A 15,657-nucleotide genomic window follows, 5' to 3' on the forward strand; every position below is an offset into this window, starting at 1 on the left:
TTTACGATAAGAAAACAGTATGCAGCATTCTTGTGTTGCTAATTCAGCACTACCGATCCCAGCATGCTGTGCCATTGCACTGGATGACATTCTGGCTCCACACCAGGTGTTATATTATTCACCATGTTCACTGTGCTGTTTGTGCCTCTGCCGCACAGTATGAGATTCAGCTGTAACTCACTCCAATCACAGGGAGAAAATTAATAGTACAAGATCCCTATTGTGACCTGAGCAAGTGATTATAGATCAAGCCAAAATATCATTGTGTCATCTCCAAGAGCTTCTTCTCATCTTCCAAGTCTTAATTAATTTTCTTGTAAATTTGCAATAATGCAGACTATACAACAGAAGATGTATGATATCCTCCGCAGATCTAGAGAGGCGCGAGGAGATGGAACCACTAACCTCAAATAACCGGGAACAAAAAGCTTAAGTCTGTCTACTACACACAGAGCATACAGCTAATATTCATATACATTGTATATACTAAAGGAAATCTAAAGCGCCTGATTTAGAACTAGTGTTATTTTAGTTGATTCTCTCTTTGGTGCCTGCTTTTAATATGCCCTATAGTTTACAAATAACCATACTAAACCGTGTACAATGACACAGTCTTATGCCCTACAAACACAGTCATACATTAATCAACAGGTTCATATAGTTGCCAAAATAAGCGTGCTATATAATATCAGTGGCGGCATACACTGCAAAAATAATATGCTGTGAAGTATACAATTAGTAGTGCCATACGAAATACTGTGTACCGTACACTGCTCAAATAATACCAACATAGGCTGAGGCCCCATGTTGCAGAAAAGCAGCTTCTTTTGTTGCAGATTTTGCGTTGTTTTTTTTTTTTTTTTGAGCCACAGCCAAAAATGGCTTCAAAGGGAATGGGAAATATATAGGAGGTTCTTATACGTCTGTCTTCTGTTCAATCCACTCCTGGCTTGGCTAAAAAACACAGCAAAATCCGCAAACAAAATAAGCTGCATTTCCACAACGTGCGGTCGTAGCCATACAGTGACTATACAAAAATGAATTGAATAATAGTCCTATACATTGTCTAAATAATACTGCTATACAATGAATTTTAAGATTTGTGGTAGTTGCAAACCTCAGGTGACAGACCATCTCTTTAATGATGAGCTCTACAATAAGGAGCTGGCACCATACAAATGCCATAAACACGTATCACAAAAAACTCCACCAAAAACATATAAGCAAATGATCTCAGACAAGATCTACCACTGACATAAAAAAAAACACTCACAAGATGGGACAAGCACTGAACAATAAAAACTTTTTAAAGTAACAAAAAAGTACCAAATACAATACATGTAAAACCAACATTTGGTAAACCCAAAAAACTGCTAAATTCATTTGCCATAACCAATCACTAAACCTGACACTTTCTATGTAGCAGTGCTAAAGGAATTGTGATGCCAGAAAATGATCTATTTTTTTTTTAAATCAAATTTTGCGTTATACATGTTTTTTAAAGGGATTCTACCATTAAAAATCTATTTTTTCTAGGTAACACGTCGGAATAGCCTTTAGAAAGGCTATTCGTCTCCTACCTTTGGAAGTGCTCTCCGCCGCGCCGTTCGTTCGAAATACCGGCTCGCCGAACAGAGCGTACTGCGCAGGCGTCCGACGTCAAGCCAAAGAAGGAAGGGGAGGTTGCAGAAGAAGACAGAGGCGGCGCTGGAGTCGGTTTTCGAGCAGCAATGGGGATGCCCCCATCGCATTTTCTGCGCTGGGGGACGCCCCCATCGCTGTGAGAGAACTAATTAGCATAACGGTACAAACCGGTATTTCGAACGAACGGCGCGGCGGAGAGCACTTCCAAAGGTAGGAGACGAATAGCCTTTCTAAAGGCTATTCCGACGTGTTACCTAGAAAAAAAAGTTTTTTAATGGTAGAATCCCTTTAAAGAATTTTTGGTGAGGTTTTTTAAAAAATTTCCATGCTATTTATATCTATAAATTAAAAAAAATCCTAAAAATTGTGCGGTTCTGACTGTAGCTACTTAGCCAAAAATATGACACTTCCTGTTTCCTGTAGGGGAATTATTTGCACCTATGACAAGTTTCATGTACTTGTAGATAAGACAAAGAATCCACCAGTGACAATAGAGGATTTGACAGCTTATCTACACTGTCTACCAATAAGTATTTGGACACCTGTGGTAGAATAGAAAAACAACATTTATTCATATTCAGTAGTTGGGAGACCCAGCAGATGCTTCCTTACAGATGGTATTGATCCACACAATACTCCCGGATGCCTGGTGAAACCCCAGGTGTATGTGATCCATCAGTTGGGTGCGGTTTCTCTGGCCAGCACTTGTCGGTCTCTATCTCCCAGTTTCAGGAGTCTGCCGACTCAGGGCACATTCCGACAGTCACCGCTCATCTTCCACTTCGTAATCACATAGGCCACTGTTGATTTTGGGTAATTCAGTTTGCTTGCTATGTCCCTTAAGGATCGACCATTTCTGTGGTACCCCACAATTACCCATTTCTCAAAATCGGACAACTCTGCACTTCGTGGCATCTTGCATGCGGCTAATTCCAAAGCACTAATGCCAATGCACTAATGCCAATGCTGCTTCCTATTTAATGGCGGAAGGCGTGACGTACATCACGACCGCAGATATCTTCAGGTGCATGGGTGTCCAAATATTTATTGGTAGACAGTGTATTCCCAACTCTCTACAACGACCTTTGCAAAAGTCAAAGAATATGGTGTCCTATAGGAGTCAATAGGGTCCACTCCAGACAACTGTATGTATGACCCATATTCCACCTCCAGGAAACAACTCACAAAATATTTTAGGTTGAGGCCTGGTCCACTTGGGGACCCCCCGAATGGAATACTGAACGCATTGAGAAGCGACGAGCTTATGAAAGCACACGGACCTCATAGACTATAATGAGGTCCATGTAGTTTCTGTGTGGTGTCCACATAGAACATGCAGAGAGAAGAATACTTCATGAACTACTTTCCTTTCCACATGATTTGTGCGGACACTGTGTGGAAACCACTCGGACCCCATAAAGGATGTGTGTGCTTTCATAAGCTCACCACTTGTCAATGCATTCGGTATTACATTCAGGGGTTCCCCAAGTGGATTCCCCAAATGGAATACTGAACACAGATGTTAATCAGGCCTTAGTGACAACACTTACAACTGCAAGGTTTTTAAAGATTTTTTAAAAATATAAATAATAACATGGAAAATTAAAAATGACATCAACAAAAAAGTGATATATTTTACTATCTGATTTTAATAAATGAAAAGATTGAGGATATGTTCTTTTTAAGGACTTGTACAGTACATGGGGCTGCCAGTCACTATAATTTCAGCACCATGGTCAGCTCTGGTCCACACATTGCCTGATGTTTGGTGACAACCTGCATTAGTAAAAATTCGTAATGTAGTGCACACAGATCTGTGTGAAGCAATGGACGCTAAGATTGTTTTGACTCTGTCATGTCAACATATTAATATAAAAATATTGCAGAGATGAATTTGTCAGTTAATGTCTCTTTTAATGCCTTGAGAATAAATTGAATTAAAATACGTCTGGATTTTACTATGTGACCTTTGTAACTTTATGATTACAGTCTACAAACAAAACTTCTCAGCCTGTAGTCATGTTGTATCTGCCGTGAACTGCACACTGCAAAGCTTCATGATCCTGAATGAAGTCATGGATATATTATAGAAATTTCTCTCAAGCCCTTGACTAAAGCAACCTTACAAAATGAGGGGAACCTAGATATGGAGTTCTCCTTTTTAACTGTAATTTTTATTAAAACATTTCCAAAGAACATAGATGTATAGTAACAATATGTTAGAACAGAATATCCACAAGAACATGGTTAAGTGGTTAGAACCACATCACAAAAGAAAAAAAAAGTGAGGGGAACATAGAGTCAGATCACTTCAAACCTGTCCATTCCATCTGACAAGGTCAGCAGTTAAAGAGGACCTTTCACCATATCTGGGCACATGCAGTGTTATATACTGCCAGAAAGCTGACAGTGCACTGAATTCAGCGCACTGTCGGCTTTCCCGATCTGTGCCCGGTGTAAAGCGCTATCGGTCCCGGTACCGTAGCGCTTTACAGTCAGAAGGGCGTTTCTGACCATTATCCAGAGACGTCCTTCTGCCTCGCGGCGCCAATCACGCTGTGCTGTGGAGCAGGGAGGAACGCCCCCTCCCTCTCCTGATAATGCTAGTCTACGGACAAGCTGTGTGAGCAGAGGGAGGGGGCGTTCCTCCCGGCTCCACAGCACAGCGCGATTGGCGCCGCGAGGCAGAAGGACGTCTCTGGCCAATGGTCAGAAACGCCCTTCTGACCATAGAAGAGCTACGGTACCGGCACCGTAAGCTCTTCACACCGGGCACAGATCGGGAAAGCCGACAGTGCGCTGAATTCAGCGCACTGTCAGCTTTCTGGCAGTATATAGAACTGCCTGTGCCCGGACATGGTGAAAGGTCCTCTTTAAGTGTTCAAGGCATATAACGTCATTGATTCTAGCTTATAGATCCAAGGTAGTGGTGGGATAACTTATCTCCAGTGGTGAGCTATGAGACAGCAGGCAACAATTAAGAAATGCAAGAGGAGCCTAAGAGACCTTTTGTGGGACGCTGAGAATCTAGTGGAAAATCAAGGTCTACAACCTCACCAATGAGCCATCTAAACTCTTGACAGTCGAAAATCTCTGGAGTTCCCCTTTAAAGACACCGTCCATTTTGTTAAGTTTTGTAACTTTTTCATATGATTTCTGTACCAATTCCTACTCAATTCTGCTTAATGTTGGTGAATGGAATCATTCTTCTTTATAACTAAAGGCTGAAGATTAGTTGTGATGCCAACCTTCCTAAAAACTGTATCAGAGCAGAGCACTCTCTTATAATGGACATTTTGCCTGTGTTAATATGATCAGGAAAGGTTTCTGATCATATTCAGTCCCTGCATCTAAGAAGGAATGTTTCCATTCACTAAGAACAAAGAGATATCTTGAAAATGGTGAGGAAGTGAAACACAAAATAGAACAGGTCATTAGACAATTATTTAGCTGTATGTATGTAAAACTGGAAATGCCCTTTAAGCAAATCCCCAACTTTGAAATGACAGAAAGAGGGACAAGAGGGGCAAGATCTGGAGCACGTGCAAATGTCTTTATCCCCGCCCAGTCCCGCTTATACCCCTTTGACCTTACCCAATTCTATACAGTCCTTTTGTGCCTCCATATAGAATAATGTGCCCTTGTGTCCCCAACACAGTACAATGCTCCCTTGTGGTCCCCGCATAATATAATGCCCAGCTGTGGCCTGCACGGGGTAATGTCCTTCTAGAATCTACACAGTAAAATAGTAAAAAAAAAGTAATACTCAACCCCATTCCTCCAAAGTCCACTCCATTCTCTGCTCTCAGTTGCCTGGATCCAGGATGTGAGCTGAAGCAGCAGAGAGTTGACAACATTTCTTTGCTGAGTTGAAGTTGGGGTATACCACCCCCCAGCACCAAAATTTGGGAATGTCTGTGTTCTGATAGAGTTGAAGCAGACCCATACTACCCCGTCTGGGACAGCACCAAAATTAGGGACTGTCCAGCCAATCCCGAGACAGTTAGAAGACATACAGCAGCCTTATCAGACATGAGCCGACTTCTATAACCTTCTGTGGTCATGCAGTGGTTTGCAGCAGACCAGTCAGTTGTATTTACAGTCTACAGCCAGTACTTATTGTACAACACTCTCTCAGGAGACTGCTATAGACTGTAGATATAAATCATGCACAGACTATGGAACGTAATGAAAGATCAATGAGGAACGCATTTAAATTATCCAGAGAAATATTCTCTACAGAGGCCACTTCATGTATCACTAACAACTAACATCAAGAGCTATAAAAGTAACTACTATACAGTTCTGCTGAATTTAAGGGTATGTATACTTTTGCAACCAATTTTTTGAGGTCTCCAAAAACATAAAGCTGCTTTGCAAAGAGTTTTGCTTAAAAATCTAATTTGTGTATACAGCTGTTATGCAGTCCTATGTGTCTCCATGGTTACAGACATTAGTGCAGTCATGTGTTACTTCCTTCCTATTCTTAATCTACAGATAAATAATAGGGGCAGATGGCAGGTAGTAACACAGCCAAAAGGATCAGAAAGTGCAGAGTGGTCTGTAACCATGGGGACATACAATTAATCAAGATTTTTAACAAGGTTGCTTTAGACTGTATTTTATGCACAGGGAAAAAAAGTTGGCAAGTGTAAAAAAAAAAAGTGTACATACCCTTTAAAGAGAACCTTTCACTACGTCTGCCAAGTCCAGCTCTTTGTACCATTTATAAGGCACCGCTGATTCAGGAACAGTTGGCATTTTTTTCTCTAGCCTCCACTGTTCAGTAACTCCAGTAAGTGCTGTTTACTTCCGTGCTTTATATGCTATTTAGGCTGTGTAATGTCAAGTGGGCGGTGTCGGGAAGGAGAAGGCAAGGGATGTGATTCTGATCTCTGACACTGTCCGCCTCTGACTAGAGCTCTGAATTACACCCCCTTTCCAGCTCCTGCCTGATACCACCGTCCTGACAGTACAGACTAAACAGCATATCAGGGACTAAAATTAATAGCACTGATTGCTCAGAAATGGTTGGAGCTAGAGAAAAAATCCCAACTGTGCTGGAATCAGTGGAGCAGCATCTATTAACAGACAATAAGAACTAGACCTGAGGAAGGTGGTGAAAGACCCTCTCGAAGATGTCAAATTAATCTAGACTCCACTACATGACAGTAGCATTTGAACCAGCTCTGCTACAACATATGTAAAAACCTTTTAGCACTAAGGGAAGCTGCAAAGCATTTTCCAGTGTAGGGGCTGCTCTTTCCTTTGGCAAACCTCACACTGCCTCTACCATGTGCATATTCCTTTATGGAGGATACTGTATGTTCAGGGGTGTGCAGTTGGAATAACTCCCTTGTTATACAACCAACCTATTTTGAGATGAATATGAAAAAGATTTCCTGAGCAAAACTGCAAGCTGCTACAGAGTAGTAACCATACTGTTATAGCAAATGCCAGGCTATGCAGGTGCCCATTCACATGAAAGTCAGCTGAAACATGGAAATGTTGCCTATTTCTGCTGAATAGTTGGAAAATCTTGGCTGTGGTTGTCCAATTCTCTCAGCTGATACTACAGCATCACACAAGCAAGCACACAAAATAGATACTGGTTGTACAGGACGCAACGTCTGAGCGGGGGACACAGTATGAACATCAGCATAAGGCTATGTATGTATTCAATGTGTAATCATTGTATAGTCTGTCTACAGTTATATCTAGTAGTATATCCTTCTATCAATCCTATCTATCTATCTATCTATCTATCTATCTATCTATCTATCTATCTATCTATCCTTCTGTCTATCTACCTATTATCTATCCTTCTATCTTTATATCCTTCTATATATCTATCAATCTATCTATTTTTACTCATTTCAACTTCAAATTTGTCTTAATTAACAATGCATTTATTAAGAGTCTATCAGGTCCAAAATGCCTTCCAAACATATAACAATGTCACAGGTTCTAGCCCTGCCCTGCAACTCAACAGGGCAGGGCAGGGCTATTTTTGTAATGTGTCTATCTTTGTAAAAATTACCATAAGGGCTTGTTCACACAGGGCAAGAAGGGGCAGATTTTGGAGCTGAATCCACGTCAGAATCTGCCCCCTCACAATAGAGGTCTATGTAAACTGCTAGCTTACTTTTTCCGTGAGCAGTATGTTCCCACTCACAGAAAAAAGAAGCGAGCTGCCCTTTCTTCAGGTGGATTCCACGGCTGATTCAACCTGGCATCCGACTCGCGGCAGCAACCTCCGGACTAGGCCCATTCATTTGGGCCTACTCCGGAGCGGGAAGCCGCGACTGTCGGAAGCCGCGACAGTCGTGGCAGGCGCATTTTGGCCCTATTCTGACAAGGCTTCCCGCGTCACAATCAGGACCAAAAAACGTCATACCGTGTCCCGTCTAAACTAGCCCTAAGTGAAAGGGAAAACTATTTTAAAAAATTGCAGTAACAATTTGTGCTGTTTAAAAAAAAATTAAATTAAAAAAAATAAAAAGTGAAAAGCTAACACGGTTCTCCTTCTTTTTTGTTTACGTTTTCTTGGATATTAAAATAAAGAAAAAGCATGTAAAAATAAGAACAATATCATAATCATAAATCCCTATGTGTCATTGGGTTGTCCACTTTTTATTATTTATATACTGAAAGGTTATACAATTTTCCAATATATTTGCTATATCAATATCACATGGTTTTCTCAATCTTTACTTGCTGTCATTCATTGGTCATGTGATGGACATAGATGTAAATGGATCATTAGAAGGCAGATTACTGTATTGTGACTGTAACAAACCATGTACCTGGGTGTCCATCACATGACTATGGTCCGATTTATATCCATTAGAAGTAATAAAGAATGAATGACAGCAAGCAGAGATCTAGAAATCTGTGAGGAATTGATTCAGAAAGTATATTGGAAAATTGCAGAACTTTTCATGATATAAATACTATATATTGGCTGAAACTGAACTCCTTAATCAATCTATCTACTTATGTGTCTATATTACAATTCAATGAATCATTTTTACCTCTAAAACTGTTTACACTCAGCAATAGTCAGCACATAAAGGTTGCAGTCACTGCTTACATGAAGGGAACAGAACCTCTAATAAAGCCCAGTCATTTGGCAGTGAACGGACCACATAATAATAGTAAAGTCATGTGACAATAGAGGGTTAAGTGTTATGTAGCCATTATATTATATAGTCCTCTGGAAATGGTTCTCAGTTTGCATAAATAAAGTCAATTGGCAGTAAAAGGGTTAATTTATTGGAATAATAATAATAATAAAAATAGTAATAGGATACATTACAATAGTAACAAAAATAATACATAGCAAATATGTAGTAAGTACATGAGTAATAAGCAGTAAATAAGGATTAACTACTAGTAAGTACTAGTCAGCATAATGTGTTTATATATTAGTCACCTAGCAGTACATTAATAATAATAATAATAATAATAATAATAATAATAATAATGTGATAATAGTCTTATAATGTATTCACCTGGCATGGATGGTCTGTGTGTAGTCCTACTCCTCCCCCCTCAGTAAGTCTTTGTTCTCTGCGCAGGAGCCCCATGCTCATTTTAAGGACTGACAAAGAATGTTTAGGGGAGCCCAGGAGAAGCTGTGACATCAGGAGGTCTCATGGGAGGACCTCCGCTCCCACGGCTAGTGGCAGCACAACTGCTGAGTAGGCACATTCTGATACATTGTAAAGGTTCATCTCATTGGGAGAATTTCTTTATCAGGAACTGAGAATGAGATTGTCACATGTGAGTTCCTGAGACAATGGGCTGTGAGACATGGGATGTGGCAATGCATTATTTTATGGGAGGGGAGGTGAAGGATAATTATGAACAAAGCAGTTTCTGCACATTAAACTCCCCTCCCCAACACTATTTCTTTGTCTGTAAACCTCTTTTTCATGACCTTTGTAGGACATGAGTATAGAATAGAGTGTATCACATATATTATACTAGTTTTATTTTATACATGATACACCGGACCATGAAAGGTACTGCATAAAATGCATCATGTGTTATTCTTGGTATATAACATACATGATTCACAGGACTTTGCAGGGCAGGAGCAGTGGATACGTTGTATCACATTTGTTATTGTTAGTATATCACGTGTATGATACCAAGCTGTACACATTAGGGGTAGTGGATACAATGTATCACGTGAATCCTGGTATATTACATACATGATACTCAAAACTGTGGAAGAATAGTGACTACAGTGTCTCATATGTGTTAAACTGGGTATATTGTAAACAGCAGGAGTAATGGATACACAGTATCACATGTGGTATTCTGGGTATATATCATACCTGATAGGTTGGGCTGTATCGTTCCATGATTGGTAGATACAGTGTATTACGTGTTATTTTCAGTATATCACACACATGATACACAGGGTTCTGCAGTGATACCTGACTTGGATACAGTGGAACACATGTGTTATTATGGATATATCACACACATGAAATATAGGACGGTACTGTGACAGGAGTACAAAGTATAATGTATGTTACTTTTGGTATACCACATGCCTGATACACAGGATTGTACAGAGAAGGAGTAGTGGATAAAGTGGATGACATTATACTTGGTATATCATGTACTAGATACACATGACTGTGTAGCTTGTACATTGTATCCACTACTGCTGATCTGCACAGTCATGGTATCAGGTGTATGATATACCAAGGATAATACATGTGATACATTGCATCCACTACTCCTGCTCTGCACAGCCCTGTGTATCATGTATGTGATATACCATTATGTATCACATGTGTAATTCTGTATATATCACATACATGATGTACAGGGCTGTGCAGAGCAGGAGTAGTGGATGTAGAGCTCTCTCTACAATGGAGACATTGATTCCATATATTATACATTAGCTATTTATTATAGATTGATCATGTGGTCACATCTGGCAGGCCCGGCCTTTATCACCACAATCAAATCACTTCTTCCTGACACAAATGTTAATTGCCGCCCTGCTAAGAGACATTTTCAATGGGTGCAATTATGACTCTGCTTGTATCCACGTTACCATGGAGATGACAGATCCCCCACCCCCAGAACCTCTTATGCAAATGGAAATAGCATACCTGCAATGTGTCATTAGTATGGAAAAGCAGGCCTACACACCTCATTATAAAGGTGACCCCAAAATCTATACCTCTCATGTGCACAGTGCAAAGAGATATAAACAGACGCTCCTTACTGATCATGTGATGTGATCAAGGCCTGCCTGCATTACTGACCATTAGCATGATACAGGTCTTCAGCAACTGTCAGTTATTATACACATTATAGGGGTACAGAAGATAGATCAATATGAAATAGATAGATAGAAGATCAATAGATGAATAGATGGATAAATATGAGATAGATAGATAGATAGATAGATAGATAGATAGATAGATAGATATGGCATGGATAGCTAGATAGCTAGATAAATAGATATGAAAGATTTTAATAGCATGGCTATGAATAGGTAGCTATGACATAGATATAACAGATAGATAGAGAGATAGATAGATAGATAGATAGATAGATAGATAGATAGATAGGAGATTGAGAGATAAATAGATAGATATGACATGTATAGATAGATATAAGATAGATAGATAGATAGATAGATAGATAGATAGATAGATATGACAGACAGACTTCTACCTGGAAATAGCCATTTGCACAGTAACAGCATTTCCCCAGCACCTCTCTTATATACTGTATTATTGCTGTAATGTCCCCACTTGCATATGCGCCAGCAGTAACAGTCAGCCACATATCACCCTCAGCTACAGCAATATATGAAGCAGTGTACCCTCCAGATGGTACAGGGTAATACAGAGCCCATATTATACACAATGCATACTCAGACAATCCAGCTGCAATGCAATAAAGCAGCAGCAACACAAAGCCCATTCATGGCATGCAGTGGGGGACAGTCATAAGCTGTGCACTGTGGGACTGTCATGGACTACAGCCCAAATGCAGCTATACTGTAATAATATTATAACAGCTTCTGATGTCACTGCTTGTATTAACCCCTCCAGGGCTGAGGTCAAGCTCTCCAATGGTGACAGCAGCCACCCTCCCCCCATACACACCCCCTTCCCTATACAGAGCTGCCTTTGTGAAGTACCTGTGCAATCCTCTGACTCTGAGCCAAGCTCCTGGAGATTGCTGGGGTCACTGTGGATGATATTGGGGTCACTGTGGGATCTACCTCTCTGAAGAAATGATCCAGGAAGCTCTTGAGGTGTTGCCATGAGCCTTAAGGTGCAGAGATACTTGAGCAGGTTGCATTAAAGAGGCTGCTGAGTGCCAGTTATCCAATGCCAGGCAGAAGAAGGGGGTCACACAATTCAGCAGATGGGGTTCACTTGGAATCCACCCCCGACAGCAGACTGGGATCCCTGCATCATCTTAAGCTCCAAAAATCGCTGTACATCATCCAATAAGGCCAGGGAGACACCAGATCCCCCTCCCCAAATCCTCCCCTTCAATGCACTCCCTAAAGCTGTAGCAGAAAACATTGGGATTTTACCATCATCCCTTGCGAGAGGGATGCACCATGCTGACGTCTGCAGTGCCTGCTGGATGAAATACCTGCACTGCAACAGTAGAAGAGCCGGCGCTGCTGTGCCAGTGTATGTGTCCTCCAGGAGGGGGTGCACTGGAGGGGAGGGGGTGCTGCAGTCACTGTGTATGTGTCCTCCAGGAGGAGGTGCTGAGTGTGCCCTGGAGGGGAGGGGGTCTGCAGTGACTGTGTCATGTACACATACAGTACTGTCCACTAGAACACAATACAGCCTCATAAATGTATACTGTATTATATAGCATAGTGTAATAATACTGTATATTGTAATAGCATTGGATTACACTGTATTGACATATTTATATTGCATTGTATCTTTTGTGGTTTCTATTATTTTGTTTTGAGTTGCTTTTGCACATATTTTGATGTATTGTTTTGCATCATATACCTTTGGTTATATTGCATTGTATATAATGTTTTACAAATTTATAAATAATATATAGAATTATGTATAGCATTTTTATCTATTTTATATTGCATGACATTGCGTTTTTTGGTATCCTATTACATTGCAATAAATTATATTTTACAATATAATTTATAGTGAGAGAGGGGATTATACTATATAAAGTAGCATTATACATAGCATTTGTATAGGATACTTTATATTACATTTTGTTGGTTTTTTAATCATAGCGTATTTTATTGTGTTGAATGAACTGGTGGATTAATTATTTTATTTCACTGTTAATATAATATATATATATATATATATATATATATATATATATATATATATATATATATATATAGTATATATTATACCGGTATCATATTAGTAAAAACCTTAGAGTACACAGCGCCAAGCAATATACATTTCTTATAACCACCTGTTTTTGGAAGGTCCCATGAAATGAACCTAAAAGAGGACAGGTATTATGTAATATAGATGTCTATTGCTGGAATCACACCGTCTATTTGTGGTCATTTTCGATGCATTTTTATGAGTCAATGTCAGAATTGTAACCAAAAAGAAGAAAAAATTATTTTTTTTAAAAAGTAAAACTTCCTCTCTCTTGTATACCCTTCCTCTCTACTCTTCCTCTCCTACTCTTCCTCTCTCCTGGCTTTACCTCAAAAACTGCAATGAAAACTGCCACAAAATGACAATGGGGGTTATTTATCAATTGCACAATTTTTTGCAGCTTTTTTCATCTTAAACATATGTATGCCTAATTTATTAAAAAATGTGACCAAGCATCATAAATCATGCACAGAATTCACTACTTGGAATTGTGACTGACATTGTGTTCTTTTATATTCTGTACTATAGTCCATGTCCGCCTTTGTAAAATAGGCACACATAAATGTGTCAAAGAAGTGACTCAAAATAAACCATGCTCCTTTCCCACAAGATCTAAAAATGATGAGGAGAGTGATTTTGTTGAAAAACAGGCTCAAATGAATAGTAAATCTTGTGCAAGTGAAAAGGGGGAAAGTCAGACAAAAAAACCTACAAGTGACTTGACATGTGCCCCATTGCGGTATATTTACTGAGCCCTGCATTTCTTATTTATAGTCCCTGCAATAGAGGATGCGCTTGAATGAGAAGGCATACTTGGAAATAATAATAAATTTAGGGGGCGATTATCGCCTATGACTGTTTTGTTCAATACCCACAATGACCCCATCTCTATAGGATGATGCAAAACATATTTTGATAAGTGCCATTACTGTTTCCAACTCCTGTATTCTCAGTAAAAAGATGGATACAGGTTCACTAGACAGCTTAGAAAAGCTTCTAGAAAGCATGGCACAGATAAGTCTTAGAATATAGCAGATTTACTAAAGAGGACCTTTCAGCACCTCCACCAATTCAAGTCCTTAACATCTGTTAGTTAACGCTGCATTGATTTTATTTATTTTTAAATATGATTTTTATTGAAAAGAATAAAGCTTTTACAATAGAATAAAAAAAGCAACTACAAACAAAAGAAGAATCGGCATAAGTCCAAATAATACTTTAGGAATCGTAAGCTGGGACGTCGGGCTGCAATCAAAAAACAAGAATGACACAAACAGGACCAGACATACAAAGACCAAAGGACCAGATATACAAACGCTACAAAGACACCAATTCTACGAGAAGACAAGAAAGGGATGAAAGGGGGAAAACAACCAAAAGGGAGCAGGAAAGAAACAAGAAAAAGAGAAATAGGGGAGACGGGATAGGAACAGCAAGGGACGGAAAAAAAACAAAAACCAAACAATAACATAAACAACAAAACCACATACCTGAATATGGTACCAAGGAAACACAAAATACATCCAAAAACAAAATAGAATAAAATAAAAGAAGATAAAGCCACCTGGGGTAACAACATAGTAGGTAAATAGAAATCAAGGGGTCCCCATGGGGGCGGCCGGAGGCCGAGGAGAAAGAACACCCTTATTAGACTCCACATACAAAATCCAGAGAGACCACTGGGATCGAAACTTGGCGTAAGTATGGTTTTTGCTAGACAACAAACGTTCCAAGGTACATGCCAAGTTCACATGGTGAAATAGTTCAGCTAAGGTCAAACAGGGAGCGGACTTCCACTGACGAGCGATCATGGCCCGAGCTGCGAGCACAATCTGCCCCAGCACGACCTGCAAATCCGAGGGAAAGCTACCGATATCTAAGAAACAAAGGGCGAGACCGGGAGAAGGACTGATATCTAAACCAGCAATGGCGGACATAAAATGAAATACCGCTATCCAGAAGGTTTGTACCGGTGGACAGTCCCACCACAAGTGCAAGAATGAACCCACTTGGCCGCAGCCTCTCCAGCAGAGTCTGGAACAAGAAGGATCAATATGCGTCATTTGGACCGGAGTTCTATACCACCTCAGCATGATTTTCAAAGCCGTTTCCCAATGTGCTGCCCCCTTAGATACACGTTTAACAAACCCAGCTGCCGTATACCAATCCGACAGAGAGATGGTTCTGGCAAGATCCGCTTCCCAACGGAGCAGGTGAAGAGGTTTGACCCGCTCCGGGGGGACAGAGAAAAAGCCATAAAACACAGACAACCCACCTCTAACAGGCGAGGACCTGTTCCACAGTTTTAAGGCTAGTCTGGGAAAGGTCAATCTAGAGGGCTCATAGGATTGAAAAAAATGACGTAGCTGCAAATATTTAAAGAAATCCGTCTTAGGGAGCTGGAACTCTTCCTGCAACATGGAGAACGACTTAAGCCCGTCCTCAGTATACAGATGGGCAACTTTGTAGAGACCCCTAGAGACCCATCCACGGAGTCGGAGCTGGGGGAGAAAAGAGGTTAAATATAGTACGGGTAGCTTAGATAAAGGGACCAGATCTTCTCTGGAGGTATATGACAAAAAATAACGCCAAGCAGACACTGTGGCCCTAATACTCAGTAAGGAAGGGGAAG

The 15,657-nt window shown here is 40.2% G+C and overlaps 1 protein-coding gene across 2 annotated transcripts in view; it reads right to left on the minus strand.

Moving 5' to 3' along the window:
- PHACTR3 (phosphatase and actin regulator 3) overlaps window positions 1–12,175 on the minus strand; it is a 120,922-nt gene extending 108,747 nt beyond the window's left edge. For both annotated transcript variants that reach the window (XM_075277015.1, XM_075277014.1), the window contains exon 1: window positions 11,825–12,175. In XM_075277015.1, coding sequence (XP_075133116.1) covers window positions 11,825–11,951 — 127 coding nt within the window. In that variant the 5' untranslated portion in view covers window positions 11,952–12,175. The remainder of the gene's footprint in view (window positions 1–11,824) is intronic.
- Between the last annotated feature and the right edge of the window lie 3,482 nt (window positions 12,176–15,657).

Source organism: Leptodactylus fuscus, chromosome 6 (assembly GCF_031893055.1).
Source record: "Leptodactylus fuscus isolate aLepFus1 chromosome 6, aLepFus1.hap2, whole genome shotgun sequence".
Lineage (NCBI taxonomy): Eukaryota > Metazoa > Chordata > Amphibia > Anura > Leptodactylidae > Leptodactylus > Leptodactylus fuscus.